This window comes from Panicum virgatum, chromosome 3N, assembly GCF_016808335.1.
Source record: "Panicum virgatum strain AP13 chromosome 3N, P.virgatum_v5, whole genome shotgun sequence".
Taxonomy (NCBI): Eukaryota; Viridiplantae; Streptophyta; class Magnoliopsida; order Poales; family Poaceae; genus Panicum; species Panicum virgatum.
In genome coordinates, this window is record NC_053147.1 from 35,805,418 (window position 1) to 35,823,328 (window position 17,911).

The window sequence follows — 17,911 nt, forward strand, 5'->3', positions numbered from 1 at the left end:
GGCCGGCCGCGGCACTGTCACGCCATGCATGCGCCCATGCCCAGTGATGGGTGGTGTAGGCACGCTGCTCGGCTCGCAACTGCGCGGCAGAGCTACAGCTACTACACGGCGCTGCACACTGTTCACTGTGCCACCGCCACAGTGATGATGGTGGTAGGAGCTACTACTGCGCTGCACCACTGCACCCCCCTCATTCCTTTTTCCCACTTCCGCTATAAACTCGCCCGGCCCCCAGCTAGGTAGCTCGTTGGCATTGCAGCTTCCTCTCCTCTTCTTTCTCCGGTGTAGCGTCGCGTTGCTCCCTCTTGCTTGCGCCGATGCTTCGATTCTTGATATAAATACGCGCGTCCAGACACCGGCCGTCCTCCGCTCTACAGTCTCAGCCACAGCAACCACCACCTGCCTCCCAGCGAAGCGACATCAAGGCATCAAGCAAGGCCATGGAGTACAGGGCGAGGCGGCGGCAGCACGTGCCGGCGTTCGGGGAGTGGAACTACCGCTGCTCGCCCTCCTCCCCGGACAAGGAGGCCCGCGGCGACGCCTGGGTCGTCCGCTACTCGCCGCGCAGGCCGCTGCCGCCGCCCGGGAAGGCCAGGAGGCCGGAGGAGATCAAGCGGCCGCGGTACTGCGGCGTCAGCGGCGGGAAGGGGAGCGTCGGGGCCGCGGCGGCGAGGGTGAGGGAGGAGCCCGCCGGGGGCGACGTGGTGGTGGTGGCGCGCCCGGCGCTGGCCAGGGCCTCACGCAGGGTGGTCCGGCCCGTGGACGAGGACCTGTACCAGGTGACGTCGCCGGAGTTCGTCGTTTCCACCCGCCGGCCGCGGCAGGTACGTGCTCGTACTCGTACTCAAGCAAGTACGCTACTCCTCTTTGCAACGAAGGATCTCTTTCGGTGTCTGGCTAACTGGATGTGGTCTGCGATCGTGTTGCCTGCCATGCTTGATGGTGCAGAAGAGAGCGGCGAGGAGCCTGTGGATGGGTTGCCTGGGCGGCCTCGGCTGCATCGCCTGAAGCGGACCGGACCGGACCGGCCGAGATCGATCAAGACTACCCTTGCAATACAACCTGGAGTTGTAGCAGTAGTGTTCCGTCGTGTGTGATTTTCTCTCTCAGATTCTTTGCCTTTTTCGTTTTTGGAAACTTTTGTGTTGCCTTGGTAGGTTAAGACTAGCTAGTCCGCCATATATTGGTGCTGGTGCTTGCTTCACGCTTATGAGCCTCCGACTCCGAGATCAATGCAAGGACCAGGATGTGTAAAAGTACTTTGGAATCAATCGAACATGCGTGCATGTGGTTTTTGTACGAGTGATGACTTGAATTTGCACTGCTATGCAGCAAGTTCGTTCTTGGTGAATTCCGTAGACGTGTGCAGAGCTCCGATGATTCGTTCGTGGGCGCGCGTCACCTTGCGCATCCGTGCCGGCGGCGCGTGCCACACAGTGACACAGTGGCCGATCGTCGATCGAGTGCGGTTGGCTGCACGCGTGCAGGGCTGCAGTTCTAGACGACAGTACTACTGCTACTGCGTTACATACCGTGTCAGCTCTATTAGCTAGTACACCCAACCAATTAAGTAACTAGCTCTATTAGCTAGTACAACCAACCAATTAAGCTGGCAGTGTTACATACCGTGTCAGCTGGGTCATGTGTCAAGTGATCGACCATGACACTAACAGGATGCGCCATCCGCGAGTGTGTGTGTGTGTGTCCTGCTGGTCCCCTGATGTTGGGTCGATTATTGTTCCACATCTCGACCGCACAGCAGGCAAGGCGTGGCATGGGCGCACGGCATGCAGTGTCAGTGTGATATGATGCATGGTCCATGACGCGGAGCAGAGGCATGCGCTAGTTTCCTAGCACGCACAATTTCCGAAAAAAGAATCTCGCATGCATGATGTACTAAATGAAGTCTATTTGCAAAACCTTTTTAGAAATAGGTGTAACTTTTCGCAACGAATCTAATAACGGTAATTAATCGATGATTTGCTATAGTGATGCTACAGTAACTATCCTTTAATCGCGCGGCTAAAGGCCTTATTAGATTCTTCAGAGTCACTAGCGTGGGACTTCTGAAGTTGGTTTTGTAAACAGGTTTTGTTTGACACCGTAATTAGTGGTCAAAAATTACTCTTCATAGCATGCACTAGCATGCCAAACAAGGCCTCTCAGCAGCCGGCAGCATTGGCACCTACCTTTCCTTCCTTCGGCTACTGTCCGAAGCTCCTTAGAGTAACGAGACCACGCAGCGACGCGCGCGGGTCCTCACTCTTTCCCTCTCTCGTGTTACACGCATGCAACAGCGGCTTGGCAGCTTGCATGGAGATGGCCGGAGATAGAGTGGTGCCGTGCCTGGCCGCTCGCCCACGCCCGGCCCAGACGCCCACCCCATGGTCCCGATCCCTGCACCCTTCGTTTTGCTCCGGTCCTCCGCGCCAGCCAGCGCGGCGGCCATGCAGCACGCAGGGCACGCAGCAGGCACGCCCACGGCGAGAGCCTCTCACGCACAAACGCCATTACAGCTACGAGACAAGCCACCCCGTCGTCAGCGAGAGGACGGTGAGCCCGAGCAAGACCTGCCGAGCCCTCAGCCCCCGCTGACGCACGCCACAGTCGCTAGCTGTGCCTGTGCTGTGCATGCATGCGCGGATCGGGGATGGCCTGGAGCAGCGCACCAGCACGCGGGGCCGGCGGGGCAGATTGGCAGGGCCGACCTCGCCACTGTGCCGCCGCACCTGTTCGCCTTGACGCGCGGCGAGACACCTTTCGCTGCTCGTCGATACGGCGACGCCGCCCATGCTATGACTCCATGACGACCGGCCGGCCGGCCGCGCCGCTGCGGCGTGCCATGGCGGGAGTAGGTACGTACGTGACCGCGCGTGCAGGAGCGTGCCGCGCCGCGCCACTGTGCCCTCGGCATGGCGAGGGCCTGCGTGCGCTCGTTGTGGCGCGCGATCGAGGCTGTGCCGTCGCGTCGGCACTGTTTGCGCCATTTATGATTCACAACTCTCACGAGCTTCCCTGTGTTAATAATTTTCATAATTTTATGATTTTGCTGTTTACTATTCATCAGAGGATAACACCATTTTGCCCCTAATCAAGCGTCAAATCGTAAAAGGTAGAGTTACAAAATTAAAAAGATGAGAGCAAAACAAAGATTACTATTGTCCGCATTCAGTCTTACCAAACATTGCATGCTAGGGTCCAACCGGTTTTTCATTTTAGCAATATCAAGAAGACACAACCGGTTTTTCTTCCACACGGAACAATGAGAGTTCTAAGAAATTTTTTTAAAAAAACTTTACGAGCTAAGTGAGTACAATGAAAAACGACATGCACGTATTCAGCTCAACCAAATAAATTGGCAGAGCAACTAAAACAATATGAGAATAAAACAAATACAAAAGCACACAAACTAATTAAAGAATCAGATTTACTCGGCATCAGCCGATTGAAATTTGGTTACTCGTCAATCGACCACGTGGTTCATTCGATCTGTAACGGACGTCGATCCCGTTTCTGTGTTTCTTTTGTTTTCGGGTCCATAATTAACACAGTACCTCGTGCCCGTTACTTGGTAGGTGCTGCATCATTTCCCCCATAAAATGATGACGAAAAGAAATGTCATGATGAGAAGAAAAGAATCCGACACAACAACTTGGTCCCCCTCTGCGACTCTCCTGCATATAGAAGCAGGAAGGTAGTTACGTCCAAGAACAGTATGGTAAGGGTAATGCGCCTCATGGAACTGGGCCATATGGTTTGGCTAACCCAGGACACTCTAAGAAAAAAACCCCAACCTATTAGCAATTCTTATTTAAAACCACGAGCCAATGAGCCATATGAAGCGTACAAAAAAAAACAGACAAGTCACAGAGATACCCATAAAATGAGTTTCTCATTAACCATCCAATAAAATTCATATATATAGATGAAGCAATCCATTCTAATGGTCTCCATAGAAAATGAGCCTAACGGAGCCCCTTTACTTGCATTGACTAAGGCTGTGTTTAGTTCACGAAATTTTTTGGGTTTTGGTGCTGTAGCACTTTCGTTGTTATTTGACAATTAATGTCCAATCATACACTATTAGGCTTAAAAGATTCGTCTCGTCATTTACAGTTGAACTATGTAATTAGTTATTTTTTCAACTGCATTTAATGCTCCATACATGTGTTCGTATATTCGATTTGACGGATACTGTCGGAAAATTTTTGGGAACTAAACAGGCCTAACTAACGTCGCAAGAGAAAGAAACCATCACGAACAAAGGAGAAGAGGTGGAAGAGCAACCAAGTTGTAGACTACTAGAGTGAGCACCAAACTGAATCCGCCGGGGCGGTGAGAACAAGAACTTTTCCCTAGCAATCGCTCCTATAGTTTAGCAAGCGCGTACGGATGGAGCTGCTGGTCATGCGTGGCCATGTCCACTGGTGCACGTATGGTGTCCACTAGCACTAGTGCACGTACGCAAGGCACCATCGTCATCTGCCGCGCGGCTCGGCCGGTCTCGTACTCTACTCTACACAGCCTTCCCCGTCTCGCCCGCGGCCGTGCTCGCTCGCCGGCCGGCGGCTTTGTTTACGGACCCATCCCTTTTTGCTCGAGTGCTCGTCAATTGCAGCAGCCAAGGCGATCAGGAGAAGCTGTTTCAGGTAGCAGCTAGAGGACAAGGCCCCCGTGCCGCCGTGCTTGCGCGCGTGGTCATTGGGCGTGAGCGAGTGCGTCCTGTAGCTAGCACTGGCAGATGCTAGCACTGCTACTGCTAGCCTCTCCGAGCCCGATGCACGGGCCCTGTTTGGTTTGCCCTAGCACAAGCAGTACAAAAATTTTGACTAATAATTAGAGGTACTAAATAAAGGTAATTTACAAAACTAACTCCACAACGCTGTACTACTTCGCGAGACGAACCTAATGAGGTCTTTGACCGCACGATTAGAAGATAGTTACTGTAGCATCACTGTAGCCAATCATCGATTAATTACTATCATTAGATTCGTCGTGAAAAATTACACCCATCTGTGAAAAGGTTTTGCAAATAAACTTCGTTTAGTACTCCATGCATTGAAGATTCTTTTCTCGGGAAATGTGTGGTATGCTTTGCTATTGAAAAACAAACACGGCCACGGACGCAGGGCAAGCAACGAGCGCCCCTGACAGTGGCAGGCAGGCCGCCGGCCGGTGTTGAATGCGCGCGAGGCAGATTGCTGGCAGCCGATGCCCACATTGCTGCCATTGCCAGGGCCATCAATCGGCTGGCTGGCTGGAGAGAGGGAGAGCGGTGGTCGTCGCCGATGAGGCGATGACCGGTGCCCCGTGCCCGCGACGCGACGCGAGCCGCGCCGCGCCGGCCGTGCGCTGCACTGTACGCGCGGCATGGCGACGCCTGCGGCTCGCATTCGCTGCGCGCAGGCCGGCCGGCCATCACCATCACGTCAGGCGGGCCTGCCTCTGGCTGTTGCGGCCGCAGCGCCGGGCCGGCCGGCCGGCCATTGATGCCCCCACGGTCGACGACGGCGAGCCGCCGAGCGAGGGGGAGAGAATGCGTTTATTGCCCTGGCGCCTGCCCTGCTCCATCTCGTCGCGATTAACCCGCTGCTGGCCCACCGCCCACCCACTGTAGCGGCGCGTGGCGTCCTTGCTCCAGCTGCCTTGGTGCCCGCCCTGCGACGCCTTTTCGTGTTTGTCCCTGCCGATTAGTGAGCGAGTAGCAGGAGTACACGCGCCCATTCCTCCTTCCTCTAACAGCAATTACTGGGGAGTCGTAGAGCACAGTAGGGTACTAGCGGGAGTTAATTGGCTGACTGGTCAGTGGACCACCGTCTATCGCTGCTCCCCATTTGCGTCCCTGACACGCGGGCTTCGGCCAACCGTTTTGCTCCTCGGGCCCTTCGCGCGCCCGGTGGCGGGCAGCGTCCCGATGCGCCCTGCCCGGGCCCCACCCGCGCGCCCGGTCAGTAAGACAGTCCCAACCCAGACTCTAGAGTCTAAACCTCTTATTTATTGTGTTTTGCTGATGTGGCAGTATATTTATGGAAGAGAGAGGGAGAGAAATCAAGACTCCAAGTCTTATTTAGACTCCAAGTCTTCACGTAAATCAAAAATGAATGTGAAAGAGACAAGTGAGCCATATAAACCAAAGTAGTAACACACTTTGCATTGGGAAATATAGTTTTTTGTGATGGAGTTTTTGAGGCTTAGACTCTAATAATAGAGTCTGAGTTGGGACTGCTTATGACCGCTCCTGCTCGTGACGACAAAGTCAACAGCAACCTGCTGCGTGTTTGACCCTTATTACTCTTTTTTTTTCGGCCAAAGATTTACACTACCACCACTGAAAAAAGGTTTACAGTACTACCATTCACCAGCACCAAATTTCAATTTTCCATTGGCAAAATCTCCACCTTTGATTTCAAACCCTTTTAAACCCTTTCTTCCTGGAGATGGCCACCATGCCACTCTAAAATGCAGGTGTCAAGTCAGCACAGGAGTCCAGTCCGAGAGCATCAAAAAGTTGTACTACAGGTATTTCCTCCTCTTTTGTTTCCTCAAAAAATTTCCTCCCCTTTTCATAGGATTTCGGATTAGTAGGATTTGTTTTCCTTGAAGTGCACTCCAAGCAATGAAGCAAGCCGCCTGATCGTAGCCTGGGTAGCTGCGCCGTAGGCATTCGTGACTCGTGAGCGAGGGATTCAAATCAGAGCCACGAGCGCAAGAGGGTTCGTCTGCACGCACGCATGCGTAGGAGAGCCGACGGCGCATTGTTTTGGGCCTGCTTGGTTGCAAACTTTTTCTAAAAGTCTCTATCATATCAAAAGAAATCTTGCTATTTTATAGTATTAAATAAAATCTATTTATAAATGTTTTTTCACAGCGGAGTGCTTTTTCACGAGACGAATCTAATAAACCTAATTAATTCATAAATTGCTACAGTGATATTACAGTAACCATTCACTAATCATGGATTAAGATACTTCTAAATACTAAAAAGTCCCTGAGACTTTTTTTTTAAATCCCTGTTCCAAAACACCCCTTAATCGATCTAGCTCGTCCAGTAATCAGCCCCCACTCATGCCCAAATCATACATGCCCACCGGCGCCGCCGCAAGGGCACCGGCAGGAAAGCCTGCGTCCGCGGCAGCGCCATTGCTCCTGCTGCTGCTACTGACCGACCTGCTGCTGCGCAGAGCCATGCCGGGGCGGCCCGCACCCACAGGCCCACAGGCTTCCATGAATTGCCCGCAGGAGGATAGGAGTGCCAAGGAAGCCCGAGGCCCCATGCCGCCTCCCTCATAAACGCGTCCCCGTCAAACCCGCGCCACTGTTGCCTTCCTCCTTGCCGGTCCGAGTGCGGCCGCGGCGGCCGGCCCCGCCAGGAGTACAGCGGAAGCCAGCCACCACTCCCTCATTCCTTTTTCCCACCCCATTCCTTCCGCTCCAAGCTCGATCGTCGTCTCCAGACCAGACCGGAGCAGCTTCTTCCTAGCTCGCCCGGTTCCTCATACTATAAGTACACGCGCATCCAGCCGCTGGCCTTCGCCCACCACCACCTTCGCAGCCATAGCTTCTCTGCTGTTCTGCTAGCTTACCATCAGCAGACACCCCAAGCTTTCATCTCGGCTTCTAGCTGCTTAGCCTCTCCTTTGCCTGCGGCGGCGTGTGCGTGTGCGTGTGCGTGTGAGAGAGACCGGCGAGGAGGCCATGGAGCACAAGGCCAGGCGGCGGCACGTGCCGGCGTTCGGGGAGTGGAACTACTACTCCTCCTCGTCCTCCCCGGAGGAGCCGCAGCTGCCGCACTCGGCGGCGGGGGACTCCGCCTGGTGGTACGCGGCGGCGGAGCCGGAGGCCTGCAGCGACGCGTGGTTCCGGTACTCGCCGCCCCCGCGCAGGCCGCCGGCGCCCAAGAAGGCGCGGAGGCCGGCGCCGGCGGATCAGCGTAAGCTGCCGGCGCGCTGCGACTACGGCGACGGCGCCAGGAACGGGGCCGTGAGCGCGCCGGCGGCGGAGGCCCGGGCGAGGGCGCCCCGCGCCGTGGCGGCGCCGGCCAAGGGCGCCGCCCGCAGGGTGGTCAGGCCCGTCGACGCCGACCTGTACCGGGTGCCGCCGCCGGACGACGCCGTCGTCTCCCGCCGGCCGAGACGGGTACGATCCAGAGCACACCGCGACTGCAGACAAAAGCTCATGTCTTTGTTCCGGAAAATCTTCTTCCTTGCAAACTACTCGTATGGTATGGGCTAGAATTCTCATGCTGTTTTTTGCTTTGCAGAAGAGGGCGGCGAGGAGCCTCTGGATGGGTTGCTTGGGCGGCTTCAACTGCGTCGCCTGAACCTGAAGAAGCACCAACGCCGCTGCGCCGGCTGAAAAGATGCAACACCCGGAGAGCCAAGCCGTTATGGAATCTGGAACGTCGGTCATGAACTAGTAGTAGTTGTAGTTGTAGCCGTGCTCTGTTCTTGTTTGCTTGCCATGCCATTGATCTTCGGATCGACTTCATTAGGATCTGTGGGCAACTTCATTAGGCGCTTGGTAGTCACTAGTGGTACTGCAACTCGGATGTACTACTCCCTCCTTCCCCGTTTATAAGGCATGGTGGAACATGACACGGTCTTCTAAACAACACTTTGACCATTTATTTATCATATATTATATCACTTTTGATTATAAATTTATAATCATTGTAAAATATATTTGATTATGAATCCAATCATATGAAATTTGCATTATAAAAATAAAAATTTAATAGTCAAATTATTGGTCAAAGATGATAAGGTTTGAATCTTGATATACGTGTATGCCTTATAAACAGGGAAGGAGGGAGTATAAGATAGAACCTTCTTCTTGCTTCTCATCATTCTCGAACCTCCACCTATTTTTTGTCGATTTGTTTCTTGGGTTGTTCATGTTTTCCCCATGTCGCCGTCCGCGCTTCCCGGATGTCGCTCTCCTCTCTGTCGTCCCTGTCAAGTCTTTGCTCTTCCGAGCCCTGCCCTGCCTCGCTTGAATGCAACGTGACACGGCGCCTGGTGCAGCACCTTTTAAGAACGACTGATTGATGCTTACCGCCTGTGACGTACTACGCGCTTTTGGATAAAAGCTTTCATGAACCATCGGTGTTCAGGTTTAGATGCATTTAAAATTCTAAAATTTTACAAGATTTTCCATTACATCAAATTTTTAAATATATGCATAAAATATTAAATGTAGCTAAATAAAATTTACGAGACAAATTTTTTGAGTCTAGTTAACTCATAGTGGGACAATAATTATCAAATACAAATAAAAATACTAAAATACTTTACACTCTAAACTTTTTGCATCGCCTTAGTTGAGAGAGTTGCCCGTACCGCGGCGTATAGCAAAAAGGAGAAACGGGTCTGCACGGAGGAGCAGGCCAAAGCGTCTCGTTTCGATCCATGTACTGGCTCGCAAACAGGGGTAGCATAGGCATAGCCGCATAGCAAGATCTCCATGGTCCATGCTCGATGCTCCCAGCACACGGCCCCAAAGCTGCGTCCTCCCATGGCGAGCCGGCCGGCTCACAGGCGCGGCGGTCCTTCATGGCAGAGCTGAGCTGAGCTCCCTGCTGGGTTTGTCGGAGGGGCGCAGCCGGGTACACATCGGTGGGGGGAAAAAGGGCCGTTAGAAAAGTAAGGGCAATTTTGGTGTGTGATGAGTCTACCCATTAAAGCACGGATCAAATTTTTTTAGATCCACCCCCATTTGTGCCCCCGCAGAGATGTATCTGACTCGTACACCCCAGTTTATCCACCCAGGATTCCAACGCCATTAAAATCAAAGGCTCTCATGTCTTCTCGGAAAGCGTCAACGCGATCCAACGGCTGATGTTATATGAATCCGCCAGCTTCAACGAGTACCGCTTCGCCCCACCCCCTGCCCCCGACCAGTATTCGAATCATGCTCCGCCCCTCTCCCCTTTCCTCTCCTCGAGTAAAAAAAACCACCGCACTCTCCTCTCCCCGCGGCTGCCGCCTCCTCTCCCCACCTCCCCCTCGCGCCCTCCGCATCCCTCTGCCGCCGCCACCTGCTGCTCCGTGGCATGGCCGACCTGGTCTGTCAGGACCGGTCGGGGCTCGCTACGCCGGGCAGGCTCATGGCGCCGAGTGGGCAGCGAGGGGCCCTGGTCGAGGCGACGCCAGATCCGGCGGGGGACGACCAGGTGCCACCCATCCCCCACAGGCAGAGAAGCTTGATCCGGCGGGGGGCGACGCCAGATCAGGCGGGGGGGGGGGGCGGCGCCAGATCCTCTTCCAATCCCTCCGACGCTGCCTCCTTGCACCCTCTTCCATAACATTCACCTTTTTTTCCTGAACGCTTATCTTGTACTGAACTTGTCTATTGTTCTTTACAATTTCATGATTTCCAATCACAGTCAATAGTGGTAATGTTTTGTGTGCAGATTTTGGCTGCAGTTATCAAGGCTGGTGCTGCTAGGGAGCATGGGATACTTGCTGAGATCCGTGATGCTGTGTTTTCATTCATGTGCAAAATAGAACCAAGAAAAGTTATGGACACTATGCTATCTTATTGATTAATAGTGCAGATATCTCGGTTGTTCAGTTAACTTTAGATCTATTTGTCTTTTTTGGAAAACAAAATAGGCATAAGTTACAATAATTGGCCAATTACATGATTCGAAAATTGCTGCTATATGCTATAACCTTTACATTGTTCCTAAAACATTTCACTGCTGTTTTTTTTTAGGAAATTGAAGTTGCCACATTTTCCTGTGCAGAGATAATCACTATTTCTCTCTTCGATCCTCTTATCAAGGAATGATGGTATGTCGGGGTAATTGGAAGAATCAACTTCAGAGGAAGCTTGCTACTGCCTAATCATTAGGTAAATTCTATCCTCAAAAAAAATCATTAGGTAAATTCTTTGAGCTAAATGGCTCCTGCAATGCAGTATATACAGATAATATATGTTGTCAATGCTTGTAACACCGTAAAAACTCACTAAATTAAATCCTGCGCTAAAACCGTTTTTCGTCGTTGAGCTCGACTCCTCCTTAAACCCCGAACCCTAATTCCCAGGGTTTCACCTGAACAACCCGACACCCGAATTCAATTCACGTCCCATCTTTTTCCCATCCAGCCCGACGCGTCGCGTCCGGCCGCCGCGAATCTCGCCCCCTCTTTTTCCCTCTCTCCTTTTTCCTCCCTCCCCTCCTGGCCGCGTGCCCCATCTCCCGTGGCCCGCACACGTGTGACGACGCCACGCGTGGCCGACCGCGGCCGCGGTCGCCGCTGGCGCGCACCGCCCCCCTCCTTTTCCTTCACCCTTTTCCTTCTTCCTCTTTTCTTTCTTTTCCTTTCTTCCTTCTCCTCTCTTCCTTTCTTCCCCGTCGCGCGCCTGAGCCACTCCCCGCCCCGGCCGCGCAGCTCGGCCGCGCCACCCCTCCCAGCCCCGGCCTGCCCGTGCGCACACGGTGCTCGGCGCGCTGAGCCGCTCGCCCACGCGCTTCACGCGCGCACGAACGCGCGCGCCACGCGACGCGCGCCACCCGCCGTGCCCCTCGCCGCTTGCGGGCTCGACGTCGGCTGCCCGGACCCGCCCGCGCACTGCTCCCACGTGCGTTCGCGCGCCGCCCGACGCTGCTGCCCTGTGCTCGCAACGCTGCCTATCGCGTCGCATCTCCTCGGCCCGCCCTCGCCGGTCGCGCCGCCGCATCCCGACACGAGCAAGCGGTCGGAGCGCCATTAAAGGCACCCCGCACCGCTCGCCGGCCGCCACCGCCGCGTCTCACCTACCCGCGCCGCTCCACCGCCTTAGCTCGGCTATAAAAGGGCCCCCGAGCTCCACAGCCATCCCCACGACCTCACCCGCCGGCCCTAGCCTCCCCTCCTAACCCGCAGCGCCGCCGCCGCAGCCATTCCCGCCCGCCGCCGCCGGCTCGCATCGCCCCGCCTCTGCGTGCCACCCCAGCCCGAGGTGAGGCCGGGATCCCCACCAGAGCACCTCCCTTCCCCTTCCCCCTTGTTCCCGGCCGACGCCTAGGCCCAGCGCGCCCGAATCGGGCCGCCGTCGGCGAGCCGGCGCCCCTCCCCTGTTCTGCATTGAGGGGAGGAAGGGGAAGGGCAATTTTGCCTTGAGCCCCCTTCCCTTCCCTCTATTTTCAAAAAAAAACCCCACTCCTTATAAAAAGGACCTTCCTGTTTTCCCTTTTTGTAAATAAGCCCTTCCACCAAACAAAATTAATCCCAATTAGGTCCCTGCCCTTTCCAAGAGTGACCCTAACATTATCAAATGTTACCACCAAGCCCTTGGCCCCTCAAAATAATTACAAATAAGCCCTGGTTCCAGTTTAACCCCTAACTCTCCCTATCACCTATTATTTCACGCACCAAACGAACTCTAATCGGCCCGAAATTTTACCACGCCTCTCATAACCAAATCTTGGCCATGCCATTAGGAAACCACTTGAAAATATTACTCTGTACCCCATATCTTATGTGTTCCCGATTCGAGCTCAACGATAGATCTTTGTTTCCTGTGTATTGATTGGGTGCTTGTTTGTGTGCGCTGTAGACCACGGAGTGAACGAAGGAGAGCCCGCCAACGAGCAGTACTATGAGCAGGAGAACGAGGACCCGTTCTGCGACCCCGAGCCCGAAGGACAGGACATCCCAGAAGGCTTTGAAGACAGCAAGTTCAATCCCATCCTTTGATGCATGTTTCTGTCCTAGTTTTTATAAACTCAACCCAATGGCCTGCTTTATAAAATTGCATATGTTTTGCTTGCATGGAAACACGGTTGGATAGCCACCCCTTGATTTGTGATAACCATTCCTTGACCACCTGGATTAATGTCTGATTTTGCTCGGACGTTAATCGATATTAGAACGCTTAGGACTTTACTCATAATACGATTTATTTTTATAAAGAAAATGTGTGCGTGTGGGATGGGATAAATGTGGTGTTTTTGTAAAGAAAGTTTAGATGGGATGGATGGCATTTCTACGGATTTGTCATTTGGTGTGCTCGTGCCAATGTGGCAAGGCAAAGAAGGGAGATATCCATCTTGTCGTGTCTAAGGACCGAGTTGGTGTGTCATCTCACCTAACTCCATTATCGTGCAAACCACTCGACCGTTGAATGGGCAACGACGTAGCATAAATCCCACTAGTTGGTGTGATAGCCATCAGGAGGGCTGAGAGCAACGGGTGACCAAGGAGAAGGGATATGCTCAGTGTGACTTATACCCCGGTTATACCTCAGAGTTAGGTCGATGACCCCTTGGTGAATCCCGTGATGGCTAGTCAGGCTTAGCTAAGGTGGGTAATGGCTATGTTGGGATCTACACTGACACGACGGTCTTCGAGTTGTGGTATCCTACTTGTGGGTAAAGTTGCACACCTCTGCAGAGTTAAAAGCTATTCGAATAGTCATGCCCACGGTATTGGGCGAGTTACAGTGTGGTCACATAACTAGTGTTTCATTGGGATGGGCTGGTGTGAGTTGTCTTGGAATTGTGTCCGGCAGTTGTGCCGTGTGCTACGACGGACGGGGAGTCCGGTAGCAGTTGCGGAACGCCCAAGGTACTACAACAGAGAGTACGAGCACCATGGTACCCTCCGCTGCAGGGTGATCCTTGTCATCGCCAGAAGTGAACGCTACCCCGACATCCAGCCTTGGCGAGTGACCGCTACAGGGTTTAGGCACCAAGACACCTATCCCTTGGCAGTCAGGAAGGCACTTCGTTACCTGTGCCGAATCTTTGAAGAGCACCTAACCCCCACACCAATGAGGTTCCTTCCGCCGGCCATCAGAACCCCAGTTTGGGAAGCACGCATGAGAAGCCTGGAACGGCGCCGCCATGAAGAGGACCCTCTGTACCAAGTGGCTAACTACCTAGCCGCTTTGGATCAGCTCTTCGATGAACAAGCCCACCTGCTGAGGGAGCAGACCCATCGTGTCGAGCAAGCTGAGCTCGCGGTGAGGCTCCAACAGGTCCGAGCAGCCCAAGCCGAGGCAAGAGCCGCAGCTGCGATCAACAGTGAAGCAGTTGCCCAGGAGAGCCTCAGACAAGCTCGAGACCGGCGCATGCAAGAATGGACCAGGAGTGGAACCCCAGTTCCGGCCATCGGAGAAGACCATGTTCTACTCGGGACACCCGTCATAGGATGGGGAACGCTCTTTGGAAGCCCTCAAGCCCCACCCGAGAACCCTGGAAGGTTTACCACCGCCACCACAAGAGAAGCCATTACACAGCCCTTGGAGGACGGGAACCCGGAGGATGGCGAGCCGTTTGTTCCCCCGGAAGCACGTACCGCCCCAGAAGAAGACTCGCCCCGCGAGTAGAATGTCCGACCCTACCCTATTGTTGTACCCTTCTAGCCCGTTCGGTTTAAGTTGTATCCCTAAGTTTGAACTTGTACCCGGACGTGTAGTACGCGTTCTAGTCGTGTCCCCGTGTTGTACCCTACCTCGCTTTAGTAAAAGTTGCTTGTTTGCCATGTTGTGTGTTTGTTGTTGTGTGCTTTTCGGCGAAAGGTTGATTCTACCTTGTTGCACGTATTAAACAACTTAAACATCACCTAATCTTAGTCCCAACCCGCTTGTTCTACAGATGGTTTCCCGAAGCGTTACCAGGGCCTCCCGCGTCCGGGACCCTGCAGCCGCAGATGCAGGAGTACGTCCTAACGGGCAAAACCATCCTCAGGAAGAACAAGAAGTGAGTCAGGGCAGAGGAGAAAATCATGATGCACAGCTGCCACCACCACCACCACCCTTCACGGACCTGGCACAAATAATCCATAACCAGACTCTCATACTAGAGACACTGGCCAATGCTCTAGTGAACAGGCAGCCACGAGAGCAGACCTTTAATGACAAGCTGACAGCTTTTCTGAGGGCCAAGCCACCCACTTTTGCCGGATCCAGCAACCCCTTGGATGCAGATGATTGGCTCTGCGTGATCCAGAGGAAGCTCGAGCCGTTTGGGTGCCAGGATCGAGATAAAGTCCTTCTGGTAGCACATCAACTCACCGGGACTGCCTTAGCATGGTGGGAAAATTACTGCGCTGCTGCCAGAGATGCCTCCACCATCACCTGGAATGAATTCGTGAGGGAATTCCGCCGTTATCACATCCCCTCGGCCACCATGAAGCGCAAGGCAGATGAATTCCGTGCATTTCAGCAGGGGAGTATGTCGGTGGAAGAGTATACCCACCAGTTTATGGAGCAGGCTCGCTATGCACCAGAAGAAGTGAACGACGACGAGAAAAAGCAGGATATGTTCAAAAAGGGACTAAACCCAGAACTCAGGACCCTGCTCACCCCTCAGATCTATCCTGATTTCAACACCTTGTTGAACAAGGCAATCCTCACAGAGAAGGCCAAGATTGATGAAAGAAAGGATAACAAGCGCAAGTTCTTGGAGAGCAAGTCACGCCAGCAGGACTGTTTCCAGAAGCCCAGAAGCTTCAGCTACAACGCACCAAGGTCCCAAGCCCCTATGCAGTACAGAACTCAGTCTCAAGGGACAGGACCACGGGCCCCTAACACCCAGCTCAGAAACCAGAACACCATGAGGGCCCTGCAGAGTAATGCAAGCCAGGTCACCACCAACAACGGCAATGTGAGGGCCTGCTTCAACTGTCGAGAGACTGGACATTTTATCGCCGACTGTCCCTATACCAAGAACAAGCCGGCTACTTCAGCCTTCTCCAACACAGTGAACGGACCCAAGCCAGTGCTGACCGGTGCCAACCGAGTGCCCCTCCGCGGCAACAGCAGCAACAACAACAACCAGCAGAGGCAATCCCAACAGTCTTTTGGACGAGCCCGCGTCAACCACATCGACGCGCAGGAAGCTCAAGGAGCTCAGGGCGTAGTACTCGGTGAGTACCTAGTCAGCTCAACTCTTGCAACAGTACTGTTTGATTCTGGAGCATCACACTCATTCATATCCTCGAGTTTTGTGGAGAAACATAAAATACCTACAGTACTACTAAAAACACCCCTATTAACCCGGACACCCGGAGGAGATATCAGGTGTCAACTGGGTTGTCTACGGGTAAGGATTAATTTAAGTGGGGTAGAGTTTCTAGCAGACCTAGTAGTACTTAAGTCAGAAGGGATAGATGTGATCCTCGGAATGGACTGGCTAAGCAAACACAATGGCCTCATAGGTTGTACGGACAAGGTAGTGCATCTAACAAACCCAGAGGGAGTCTGAGTGACCTGTCACACCCGGGAATGTGGAGCAAACCCGATGGTATTCAGTATGGAAACCAAGACCTTGGAAGAAGTCCCAGTAGTGAATGAGTACCCCGATGTCTTTCCCGAAGAACTTCCCGGTATGCCACCAGATAGGGACGTAGAATTTGTCATTGATCTTGTTCCTGGGACCGCCCCCATAGCCAAGAGACCTTATAGGATGGCAGCCTCCGAGTTGGCGGAGTTAAAGAAACAACTAGATGAGTTACAACGGATTGGCTTCATCAGGCCAAGTTTGTCGCCTTGGGGAGCCCCGGTTCTATTTGTCAAAAAGAAGGATGGAAGTATGAGGTTGTGCGTTGACTACCGGGCACTGAACGAAGTCACTTTCAAGAACAAGTACCCCCTCCCCAGGATCGATGATCTCTTTGACCAGTTAAAAGGAGCCAAGTACTTTTCCAAGATTGACCTGAGGTCCGGATATTTTCAGCTCAAGATCAGGGAGAGCGACATCCCGAAGACAGCTTTTGTCACCCGGTATGGGCAGTTTGAGTTTATGGTGTTGTCTTTTGGACTGACAAATGCACCTGCCAATTTCATGAACCTCATGAACAAAGTGTTTATGGACGAGTTAGATAAGTTTGTCGTAGTCTTCATTGACGACATACTTAATTACTCGAAGAGTATTTAGGAGCACGAGCAACACCTGAGGGTAGTTTTGGAGAAACTGAGAGTGCATAGGATATACGCCAAGTTCAGCAAATGTGAGTTCTGGCTTGAGAAAGTAGCCTTCCTTGGTCATATTTTGACTGCAGAAGGAGTAGCCGTGGACCCCGAAAAGGTCGAAGCAGTATCCAACTGGCAGCAACCAACCAATGTCAGTGAGATCAGGAGTTTCTTCGGATTAGCTGGGTACTATCGGAGATTCATTGAGGGGTTTTCCAAGATAGCCCGGCCCATGACAGAGCTACTCAAGAAGGAGAAGAAATTCACCTGGACGGAGTCGTGTGAAAAGAGTTTTCCAGGAATTGAAGCGAAGATTGACAACTGCCCCAGTGCTGACCCTACCGGATATTCATCGGGATTTTGTCATCTACTGTGATGCGTCCCGACAAGAATTGAGTTGTGTACTGATGCAAGACGGGAAAGTCGTTGCGTATGCTTCCCGCCAGCTTAGGTCTCATGAGCAGAACTATCCGACCCATGACTTGGAACTTGCAGCCGTAGTGCACGCTCTTAAAATTTGGAGGCATTATTTGATTGGAAATAAGTGCGAAATCTATACCGACCATAAGAGCCTGAAGTACATCTTTACCCAGCCAGATCTGAACCTAAGGCAGAGAAGATGGCTGGAATTGGTTAAGGATTATAACTTGGAAATCCACTACCACCCGGGGAAAGCAAACGTAGTAGCCGATGCCCTAAGTCGGAAATCCTATGGACCCAAGGATGATCATCTGCGAGAGGAAATGGCACGATTAAACGTGCACATTGTCCCTCGAGGCTCCAGCCAAGTACTGAACGTTCAATCCACTCTAGAAGAAAGAATCAGGAAAGCCCAAAGATCGGACAAGGGACTGATGGAAATCCGGAGGCAGATCGGAGAAAATAAGGCCCCAGACTTTAGAGTGGATAATAGGGGAACGTTATGGTATAAAGATAGAATTTGTGTGCCCCAGAAAGGAGATTTCAAGCAAATAATCATGGATGAAGCCCACAACTCAGCCTACTCCAT

The 17,911-nt window shown here is 53.0% G+C and overlaps 2 protein-coding genes across 2 annotated transcripts; both read left to right on the plus strand.

Moving 5' to 3' along the window:
- Nucleotides 1-117: 117 nt before the first annotated feature.
- LOC120668136 lies at nucleotides 118-1,299 on the plus strand. The gene is made up of 2 exons (XM_039948061.1): nucleotides 118-824; nucleotides 949-1,299. Exons 1-2 carry the CDS (start codon nucleotides 441-443, stop codon nucleotides 1,006-1,008), a joined length of 444 nt encoding a protein of 147 aa, XP_039803995.1. The 5' UTR covers nucleotides 118-440; the 3' UTR covers nucleotides 1,009-1,299.
- A 5,846-nt stretch (nucleotides 1,300-7,145) lies between these two features.
- LOC120665850 lies at nucleotides 7,146-8,530 on the plus strand. The gene is made up of 2 exons (XM_039945534.1): nucleotides 7,146-8,136; nucleotides 8,261-8,530. The coding sequence occupies exons 1-2, from the start codon at nucleotides 7,696-7,698 to the stop codon at nucleotides 8,318-8,320; spliced, it is 501 nt and encodes a 166-aa protein (XP_039801468.1). The 5' UTR covers nucleotides 7,146-7,695; the 3' UTR covers nucleotides 8,321-8,530.
- The last annotated feature ends 9,381 nt before the right edge of the window (nucleotides 8,531-17,911 follow it).

Bases quoted from the DNA above. Each gene is read 5' to 3' on its own strand.
- LOC120668136 (XM_039948061.1), top strand. From the start codon at position 441: ATGGAGTACAGGGCGAGGCGGCGGCAGCACGTGCCGGCGTTCGGGGAG. The intron at 825-948 runs GTACGTGCTCGT...TTGATGGTGCAG, and splicing joins CCACCCGCCGGCCGCGGCAG to AAGAGAGCGGCGAGGAGCCT.
- LOC120665850 (XM_039945534.1), top strand. From the start codon at position 7,696: ATGGAGCACAAGGCCAGGCGGCGGCACGTGCCGGCGTTCGGGGAGTGG. The intron at 8,137-8,260 runs GTACGATCCAGA...TTTGCTTTGCAG, and splicing joins TCTCCCGCCGGCCGAGACGG to AAGAGGGCGGCGAGGAGCCT.